The following is an 11,140-nucleotide window of genomic DNA, read 5'->3' on the forward strand; positions in this document are numbered from 1 at the left end:
ATTGTAAATGAATCTAATTGTAAGAAATGTCGCAACTTTTTATCAATCTTTAGGTATCTCTTGTATTTAAAAAATTTTTTTACTATTGACATTAAATTCATAATTATTAAATTCATAATTTAGAGATGTGGGAGATTCACCGACGGATCAAGTACAGGAAGACATGGACTCGGAAGTTTACCCATCCGAAGATGGTAATGCAATTTTTTTTTGAACATGTAAGATATCGTTAAATTAAAAAATATTTTGTATAAGGTGTAATATATTTTATTTTCTATCTATTAGAATCAGAGAATCTCGAAGCTACGGCGCAGTTTGACTTTAATGCAAGATCAGAGAGAGAGCTGAGCTTTAAGAAGGGCGATACCTTGACGCTATACACGCAAGTCAGCAATGATTGGTGGCGAGGCGCTCTAGCTGGCAGAGAGGGATTGATTCCAGACAAATATATTATGCTCAAGATAAAGTTAGTAATTATATTAATTATTATGAATTTTATTTTAATGCTTAATGCTTAATAAGAAAAGACTACGCACCCCTCTTATGGAAAATTCTTTCCCGGTAGAATTTATTCAAACTTTGGAATTTTATAGTTCACGGAACGTCAGTCTCATCGAAAAATTTCAATGGGCTTGGGGAAACTATACAGAAGCAAAACTTATCGTGTTCACAGTTCTCTGCAAGTTTCAACAAATCATATGACTTATTATTAATCGGGAAACAATTTCTTATAAAATATATGTGAAGTCTTTGTCAAGATCGCAATTTAAATTAAATTATTATTTAAGTAAATTTACTATTTAATTTATGCTTTAAATTCGAATTTATTTAATCAATTTTAATCTCATTTCATTTCTGTATTTTTCTCAGGGATGAGGAGCGTGAGAAGGAACTTTTAAAATCATCCAGCGAGGAATCTATGCGTAGAAGAGCGTCCAGTTCAGCGGACAGCGTATTGTCGAGCAATAATTCGCCGTTGATGGGCCCGTCGGCGAATCCGAGCACCTGGTCATCTGGTGCAGCGTCCGACATGTCATCATCCGCCACGACGAACATAATAACGGACAATAGTAACGCCAGCGGTATTATTGCGTCCGTGGTGACGAATGTGCCCTGCATCTCGTCATCGGCACAGCCGATCATCAGTCGAGAGGTATTAGAAACTACTGTTTAGTAGTTGATCTGATTCAATCTATGTGCCCGATTCTCTCTCCTTCTTGTATTCGCTTTTTGGCGTGTATTTGTCGCACTGTTAATAGTATACCGACGCACCGACGCGACAGGGTTTTATCGTCTCTTTGTACTCTTTACGACGTGCACTTTACGGTGCATGACTGTTCGAGAGCTATAAAATATCTTTTTTTTTTCATCTATTATATTCTCAAGCAAACGAAATCGCCGTTTGCACAACACAGATTGACAACACTCTTGCCTTGCACTGCACTTGTATGATATCAGATCCTCGTATCGTTTCGTTGTATAATCCGCGTGGATTTATTCTCATGGTTAAATGTTACTTTTCGTTCTCCATGAAAAAGTTCTCGAAAAGAAAGTTTTGTGGCTGAATAAATTCGAGGGTTAATTCAACAAGTTGTCGTTTGAAATGTATGCGATCGTTGCCGTGATTTTGAGATATAATATAAGTATTCGAAAGAGTTTCGCGGGCAGAACCGACAACGCAGTGACGCAGAATTGGGGAAAACAACGAGACGTAGGAGAGCACTTTGCTCTTATAGAGACGTTTTATTTTTTAAGTTAACTTCACAGTTTGGTATAGCACACGAGCACTTGTAGGATTTTTATACGAATTTGTACGATACATCTGTAAATAAAATATAAATACACACGTTTACTTTGTGCTGCATGTCCTCGCCTTGTGGTTGTTCTTGTCTTGTTCGCCACCTGTTGTCTTGTCCTTCATTGCACCGTTTTTTTATTATGTACGTATGTATGTTTTGATTTTTCTTCCTTATATTTTTTTTTCCTTTTTTGTTAACGATTGTTTTAACGATTGGGATGGTTGATGTGTTTCCAGATATACGTTTAGTCTCTTGGTCCTTTAGTTGGCGAGAAAAGCCGTGCTGTTTTCACGCGCCACACACATATACGCAGAATGAAACGTGGACTAAAAACTGTTCGATAAAACTGATCGCCAGTGTTGTTAGTTGTGTGACTAGTTTTTTTTTTATTGTCGTGTTGTGTCGTTAAGCTCGCGTGATTAAAACAGTAGAATGTGTTCAAGCTTCGTTTTCTTTCTTTCAAAAATATTTTTTTCTTTGTCGAGTTTTGTGAGAGTTTCCTAAAAGTTTCTTCGTAGAGCGAATTTTCCCTCATTGATTTGTAGATGAGATAAAAAAAATGTCGCTCGCATGGGGGGACCTGCTTGTTTCCAGCGGATATCCTTTCGGCTTTCGAGGTGAGTAAAGAGAGTAATCTTATCCATTGCAATAGTTTTATGTAGCCACTATTAATTCATCCGGGAAATAAAGAGAAAGAAAGAGAGGTAAGCTATTTCATCGTTTATTACGACGGTATGCGTACCCGCTTATGTGTATCTTATTGTCAGTTTTACGAGCAGTTTTTAATCTTGTCCTCCTCAAGTGGTATTGTCCTGCGTGCGTGCGTGCGTGCACTTTATTCTTTTATATTTGTCCGTCGATTTGCATGTAACTGATTAGCAACAATATCCCGAAATTTATCAATTTTACAGACGCTATTCCAAATCGATCGTGTGTGTCGAGAATGCTTTCAAAGAATGATTAAAGAGGGACAGGAAGTTTGTATGATTATAAATTGGAAAAAAAATTTGTGAATTTCTTTCAAGGAAAAGAAAGGACAAAGTTTGAGCTATTATTTATTGTTGTGCAGGGTGTCTCGGGTTAAACCGCCAAACTTACAATAGGAATTTTAAAACAAACAAAATTTTCTTTGGAAATTTGTTCATAAATATCTCTTGTGATTTTATTTTCTCTGAAGCAAAAAGTGAATGAAATACCCATTAATTCGGTTTTTAATCATTAAAGCAGATAATGCAAGCGTGCGAAGAAATTACAAACGTACATTGTCAGTCAGCATCTCGTTCTATCAGGTAGGTGCAATATTTATCTCAGGATTAGAGGTCATCATTTTGAATAAAACATTCAATAATTGTATTTTGATTATTGTAAAGCAGTAAAAGAAAAAAAAATCTAAATTACATATTCATTCCTATAATTTTGTAACTTAAGAAGTCTCTTAAAGCAAACTTCCAGAAGAAAATTTTGTTTTGAGAAATTTTGTTTTGAGATCTTAAGCCTATTCTACAATGTGCTTTTTATTTTCTGTTTTTTGCTATTTTTTACATCTTGTTTTTTGCTTCTTATCGGTTTTTTTTTTGTTTTATATCGCCCAAGATAAAAGTTAACGAACTTCGGAAGAAACAGGAAACACGTAGCAAGCAATGCAATTGATAAAACGTTTGCAAAAGGGAAAAAAGCGAGAGGTAAAAAGTAAGAAACAAAAAGCACATTGTAGAATAGGCTTTAAATTCATATTTTAAATTTGGCAGTTTTACCTGGAAACAGAACAGTGTGTTCATGATGAATTTAGTCACTATTTCTGGACTTTAAAAAAGCAATTTGTTATTTTTTAATTTTTCTGAGGACATTTTGTTATAAATTGAATTTAAAATAGATAATGGAAAAATGTTACAAAATGGTGATATAAATAATATTAATTTTTATGCGAAAATGTTTTATATTTATATTGTTATCATTTTGTAAATTTTCCTAATGATTTATTTTAGGTTCAATTTATAAAACAAAGTGTCTTGAGGAAAACTAGATCAGAAAATAATAAATTGCTTCCTTAGAAATTATTTTGGCAAAACGATGTGCACTCTAAATTTTCGGGCTCGTTTTGAATTAACACACATACAGCGATTAGTGAATTCGATAGAATGTACTCGATGCGCACTGGTATACATTAAAGCCGTCGTACACAAATTGACGTAAAAATGTGTGTTTTAATATAAATATAAAAATGAATTATACCATGAAATCTTCGATACATTTTATTGTGTTGTTAAATAAAATCTAATAAAATCTGTTGTACTTTATAATTCGAAATATTTGCCGTTTACTTTTACATAAATTAAATCAGTGTACAATGGTTTTAATATGCACTATTATACACTAGTGCGTCCAATCGAATTTGCTAATAAACAAATTTTTATATTTTTAATAAGTTTTGTTATTGTACAACTTAATTTTTTCTATATCTGAAACATAATAATAAATAACAGAGAATTATGTCGTTTTATTCTTGTCTCTAAAATAAATTGACAAATTTCATCTTGCAACTTAATCATATTATGTAAAGTCCACCCTTAATATTTGAATTACTAGATGGAAATTTCTTGAAACTATTTTATTTTATTAATGTACTTTGTTTAATTACACAATCAGCACCCCTCTCATTCGGTATTTACATATATATTTCACGTTGTCGTGCAGTTGTAAACTATACACGAATTATTTCACTCGCCCCAATTTTTATCTATATATACGTTGTTACATAGAAAATTATCTGCAGGGTGTCCCACTACCATTGGATGGCCTTTCTAGAAATTCTTACAAATTCGTCATTAACATTTTTAGAAAATTTTAATAATTGTGAATTTTAATAATTGTTATTTGTTACTTCTCTTTATTTTTAATATTAAATATGTCAGCAATTGTAATTTAAATTGTAATTTAAATTTTAGTCTAGGCAAAAGTTATTTAAAAATGAATAAAGAATAAGACCCCATCGCCTGTCTCGCTGATCCATTTTAAAAGATGGACAAAATTTTGGTCATTAACATATATATATATTTTGAAATTATGATGACATTTCAGTATTGAAAAAGCAGATATAAATTCTTTTATCTGTGTGATTGAAAGATACATCTATGGGTGGCGAGACTCCCTGAAAAGAAGGAAGGAGACGTGATTCAATAATAATTCGACAATAATTCGTATCTCGTTACAGCGCGCACGATCGCTGATAGATCAAGACGACGTTGTATCTGCGTATTCCCCGCAATAGTAAACAAGACCCGTCTGTCGGCTTCGCTCAGGCAACATATACTCATTTAGCCCCTCGCTTAGCGCGCGCTTCGAGTCTCGCTACGATTGTTCCCGTGACTGTTTGCAGGCTGACACCGTGATTCCGTTGAGGCCAGTCAGAGCGTCTTCCCCTACGGAAAACGAGATGCATTCGGAGCAGCAACATAGGAACAACACGGACGGCGTTCTCCAGATCTCTCTGGAGAACAACGTTGACAGCATCGATGGCGGTAGCGCGAACTGTGCTCAGCAGCAACGAGGCGGAAACAACAACGAGGAAGTCACGAGTGAGGATTTGGGTAGCAATGTGCTGACAGCAATGTTGTCGCTGGACGGTATCGTAACGAAACGCGGCGCCAGCCGAAAACAACAATATTGGAAGTCGCAGAGCATCGGTGAGAGCGTAATGGCGCAACAGCATCAGCAGCTGTTGCAGCTGTCCCATACAAATTCTCTGCCGAGCTCGGCAACGATCGTCACAATAGCGGCGATGCCGACGACTACGACGACGACGACAGCAACAACGACGACGCCGACTATGACTATCGTGACGCAGGACGACGAGTTGCACCAGGAATCGCAGCAGCAACAGCAGCAGCAGCAGCAGCAGCAGACAACAACCAATTTCTCGGTAAATCGCGAGCTTTGGCAGCGTCGCGCCATCTCACAGACGCAGTCGACCCCCAAGTCATCGTCCTACTCCCGCACGTCTCAGGAGTTCCGCGAGATGCGACAGAAACACACACCCGATCTGGTGATGGATCTGCCGTTGTCGGCGCAGGACCCAGTTGGCAAAAAGTCTGCGTCATCCAGCAGTCTGAGCAGTTCGGACGAGGAGACGACAATGCCGTTATCTCTGCTAGCGCCGCAGCAGCAGACGCCACCCACCCGATCGGAGGCGGCCACGTCGCCGACCGGCGGTCCGGAGTCGCCGGACATGAGTACCGCCGCTGAGCGCTTTGCCAAGCAAAATCAGTGCACCCTGAAGAAAAACACAAAGACTGCGAATTCGGAGAACGCCATCGCCGCGACCGGCAATAACAAGTTGAAGCGAATCGAGACGATGGAGCACGACGGAACGGGTGTCGACGCGGAGAACGACGAGATCGTCCGGTCGACTAGCTCGAATCAGATCGTTGACGGCGGCGGCGGCGGCGGCGGCGGCGGCGGCAGCGGTGGCGGCGTCGTCGATGGTGGTGGCGGCGGCAGTAGTGGCGGAGGAATGCTACTTAGATCACCACTACCACCACGCTCCACCCCTAAGATCGTTGCCAAATTCGCCGACATGCACCTGACCGGCGGCAGCCAGGTGGTCTCGTCGTTTAAGCCGCAGGTTAAGGTCAAGCCGACGATCCTGCGCAAACCGGTGTTGCCGTTCCCGCATCCGCACATGAGCCCCGAACTTGCGCGCAAGATCGAGAAACAAGCGCAGAGCGCAGAACAGGCCAATTGAGATTGTCATTGTAATAGACCCGAGCGGAGCTCTTCGAGGGAGGGCTTCGACTCTCGCTAATCATTCGCGATCGACGCGCGCTTGGTCGGCTTGGTGTTCTGGACCGGAACGCAGGCTAGCGACGTGTCCGGCCTGTCTTCCGGGTTGCCTCTTTTAAGTCGCCGCCGAAAGTGATACCAAGTCGATCAACGATATCACGTACGTTTTAAGGAGATGCATCTAGTAAATCAATTAACGATAATATAGCATCAATGTTGTAATTTCTTACTACAGGAAGTGTAACTATTACGTACAACGTGTGTAATATGACGTTTATATCGTTCACACGTTGAATGAAAAATTATAATATTGATGCAACGTTATTGTTAGTGTTTACTGGGGCAAGTACATCTCCCAGTCTGTAAGATCCGCTCGAATCGCGATCGCTCTTGGACGATGTTACTTGACAATAACCGCAATTTCCTTCTCGCACGCGTGAATCATTAGAGGAGACGCGATAACGAAACGGAAATCCGAGTCGTCGTTGCACCGGGATGTCAAAAGCCGATCGTAACCGTGTATCGAGATAGTTCCCGAGGTCTCACCGATTTCAGAGGCGTGTTGTAAATTTAAAACGATATACAAAAACGCGACCACCCATCGACCAGTTACTCCGCCCAGTCGCGAGGACTTGTATCGTATTAATTGTGCCCGAGAAGAAAGGAATGTCGCCGCGGGATAGCGACGCAGAAGCTGAATTGATGATCGCGCGACTGCGCTGGATCTGGCGCGTGTTGGAGCCAAGACCACGGTGCTATCCTCGCGGAGGCGAGTTTATTTTTTCTACAGATGTTTTCCATTTTCGCTAATTTTTTTACCAAGTGATCCGCGCGAAGCGATGTTTCTAGTCATCGAGCGAAGATAAGAATAAGAGAAAAAAAATAAAATGAGAAAGAGAGAGAAAGAGAGAGAGAGAGAGAGAAATGTGAGATAAATGTGAGAGTGTGAAAGAAAAGGAGCAAGAAAGATGTTTAGCATCGAAGAACGTGAGTTTGTAAAGTTGGACGATGGTATAATTTATTTTTTAGCGCGTTGTGCCCAATGTGTACGCCAATGATGAATTTTCCTGCTATTGTCATATACACTTGACGAGCACTGTTGCGAGCCGCGGCTAGCGCGTTCAATGGTTCCTTTATGTGTGAACGAGTGAAAAGTATGAAAAGAGAGAAGAAAGAAAGAAAGAGAAGAAGTAAAGACCTATACAGCACAGATTTCCAAGGGATGTTTTATCGCAATATCCAGAGGACGTTCTGAGATCGTTTCCAGAATGTCCCAGGGATATTTTCAGGACATTTCTCGGATAAAATATAAGGAAGAACGTGCGTGCTGCTCGTTAATCTTCTCATCTTCCCAAGACATCTTCCTGGTCATGGGTCCAGGTCTATTTTTTCTCGCGTCGTAGAGCGGGGAGTGAGAGTGAGAGTGAAAGAAGAAAGGGTTCCCGCGACTTTATCGATAGATTTATTGTAATAGGATATATTATACTACTATGTATACCGCGTGCCGATCTTAATTATAGGTACTAACTAATCCAAACAGCGATGTTCGATATATTCGAGATAAAGACAACAGAGAGAGAAGAAGGAGGAAGGATCTAGGTGATTTACGGCGACAACGACGACGACGACGACGATAACGCGAAAATTTATCGATTGACGCAACGTCGTCGAGCTGTCGTTTATTGTCGTTTATTACACTTCCGGTACCAACGAGACGAGAGGAAAGAAGGAAAAGAAAATTATAAAAGGAACACACTCTCCTCAACTTACCTCGATGTTATTCCCACATCGTCATCCTCCCCCCCCCCCCCCCCACTGTAATCGATCGATGGAAAGAAGAAGAGAAAGGAGAAACTTATATTCATGATTCAATGATTATACGTATACACGTACACGACGTCACACGCAGAGAAATGTATACCGTGTAATCGCGTATTCGCGAAAGAAATCCGTTCGCTCGGCAGGATTCGCGCGAATTCAAAAGTCGCGTGTTTAAACACGCGCGACGCTTCCTCACTTTATGTGTATATCGACTAAATGTTTAGCACGCGTTAAGTGGTTCTGGCGTCGCCAGCATTATCGCTATCCTTATCATGGATCGATATCTTGGCACTTACAATTGTAACCCTATACGTTTGTGGAGGACGTTGCCGAATAATTCTCGCCTTTAATTCCGTCAATATACTTTGAGTTGACAATTTTCATCAATGTAAATTAAGTTTTTTAAGGTCTATTTTTTTTATTCCTACACTAGACTGTACTAGAACTCTCGCTTTCGCCAAATATTAAATATATATTTATCTCACTTTAAGTTCCAAAAGTGTACACTAGTTCAGCCACAAAAAACGGGTCTTTAGTTTCAGCTTAACTTACTTTTTATTCTTTTCTAATTCCAATTGATAAATTAAACCGAGATTAAAGTAAATTTACATTGGTAGAAATGGACATTAACCTTTCAGAATTGATGTGTCAAAATCTCCAAGGAAACTAAGCCTAACAGTTACTATAACATTGGATCTATGAGATCCATTTAATATATGTTAATTAAAAGACACTAATTAATTTCAAAGAACCAAAATATGACATAATTCGTATAAAATAAAGTGACTATTAATTTATTAAGTTTATTTTAATAAGAACAATCCAAATTTTTACAGATAACATGAAGAAAATTTAATCGTTTTGTGTAAAATAATGTAATTGCTACAATAATAGATACAAAAATTAAGAATCGATAGTAAATTCAAATAATAATGTACTTCAATATTATTATTCCACAAAAGAAAGTTGAATTATTTTTATGTATCAGAATCTTTATTATCCAATAGAATGGATTCAATTAGATTCACGTCAGCTTTGAAGGATTAACGGACTTTTCTCCGATAGTGCCTCAATAATTTTTATAATCCAAAGCAATGGTTTCGGGAAACGCGCAATTCGCTCAAAAAGCGAATAACAAAATAATTTGTAACTTATAATTCGCGAGAAATATTCTATTTTTAATAATGCGCATCTGAAACATTCGCGACTATGAAAAAAAAGATGTTGATACAAAGTAAATCTGTCGTTGTTGGAATTAATGTCGGCACGTCGAGGATTTTATCATATATTGAATGATTCGGAAAGAAAGTCCGAGCACGCGATAGCACTGGCTGAGACGTGAGAATCGTTTAACATTGCAGGCGCTATACCCACTGCACCTATGAAATACCAAAGCGAAAAGAGAATACGACGCCCCTCGTCCACGTTGACTCGTACAATAATTTGTAGGATTATCAATCCTCATACGGTCTTTCCGATTTTTAAATGCTGCTCCATCGTTCTCTCTTTTTCTTTTGTTTTTATTGTCTTATATCCACGCGATACGGATTGCGTATTTTTGTAATCTCTCCATTTCTTTTTTTTATACGGCGCCGATTACACGCCGCACGATAACGATTTTTAACGAATCTGTAAACGTAATTTAATATACAACATACTTATGTATAATTTAGTGTAGCCATCTTTTATCAGTGGATGATCTAAGAGGAGCGTATAATATCTTAATCGATCGTTTCTCCCATTAAGGCTAATGACACATATGGATATCATAATAAACGAAACTTACAGGCTATACTATATATTATACCAGCAAACGAGGTTTATTCGTCCGACTACATTGGCAAATTCCTCTGCATCCATCCCGATTTGCGCTTTGACGCTTTCAGGTAATCATGATTTTCAACAAACTTTCGATTTTCGTTCCGGATTAAAAATATTTTATTCTTATTTTATTTTTTATATTATTGAAATATAAAGTGTGTGTGTATATATATATATATATTTTTTTTTTTAATATGGTAATTTTTTGTTTAGTGTGTATTATATTTAATTGATTAAAATATTTAAGAAAATCCCCATATAAAAGAAAACTAAGCATCTTTGATTTTACGCTCTTCGTAATCTTTCAGCAGGCAAAGTCGCTTTAGTTTACAAATAATCTCACTTTTATCAAAATACCGCAAAATTAACAGAGATAATCGCTCCGAAGAGATCAAATGCAACTGACACAAAACGATCGATGAATCTATGAAAGCAACATATTAATTTTTTTTTAACGATTTAATGTCACGCTGATCAATTAACTCCTTTATCGTATAGAAAAAAATTTTTTAATTATTTCTTTAACATCTACATAGTCTTAAAAATATGTAGGATGTTTCAGACTTCGCATGGTACCAGTCAATAGCAAATTTCTGAGATCATTTCAAGACGAAAATTCTATAAATACCAAAATGAGACTATAATAATTTCTAAATAAGAAAGGTTAAAATGTTTTCAAGCTCAATGAATTCTATTCTCTCCTATTTTTTTAAACATCTTTATTATTACTGTACAATATAATGTGCCATGTCTGAGCACGCGAATTTCGGACAGTTCAATTATATAACTTTATATTCTTTTATAAATTTATATTCTTCTATAAAATCTAATTTATACTTTAAATTCTTCTTTTAAAGTAAAACTACACTACTACTTAAAGAAAAATTTTATTGCAAAATTCGGAAAATTGACTCAGCAAA

General features: G+C 37.8%; 1 protein-coding gene across 21 annotated transcripts in view; it reads left to right on the top strand.

Annotated features, from left to right (window-relative positions):
* Nucleotides 1-10,198, top strand: part of LOC105154201 (SLIT-ROBO Rho GTPase-activating protein 1) — a 69,624-nt gene extending 59,426 nt beyond the window's left edge. For all 21 annotated transcript variants that reach the window (XM_011069560.2, XM_087408011.1, XM_087408013.1 and 18 more), the window contains 4 exons: nt 124-194; nt 286-466; nt 871-1,153; nt 5,176-10,198. In XM_011069560.2, coding sequence (XP_011067862.2) covers nt 124-194; nt 286-466; nt 871-1,153; nt 5,176-6,540 — 1,900 coding nt within the window. In that variant the 3' untranslated portion in view covers nt 6,541-10,198. The remainder of the gene's footprint in view (nt 1-123; nt 195-285; nt 467-870; nt 1,154-5,175) is intronic.
* The last annotated feature ends 942 nt before the right edge of the window (nt 10,199-11,140 follow it).

This window comes from Acromyrmex echinatior, chromosome 7, assembly GCF_024713525.1.
Source record: "Acromyrmex echinatior isolate Ae372 chromosome 7, ASM2471352v2, whole genome shotgun sequence".
Classification (NCBI taxonomy): Eukaryota; Metazoa; Arthropoda; class Insecta; order Hymenoptera; family Formicidae; genus Acromyrmex; species Acromyrmex echinatior.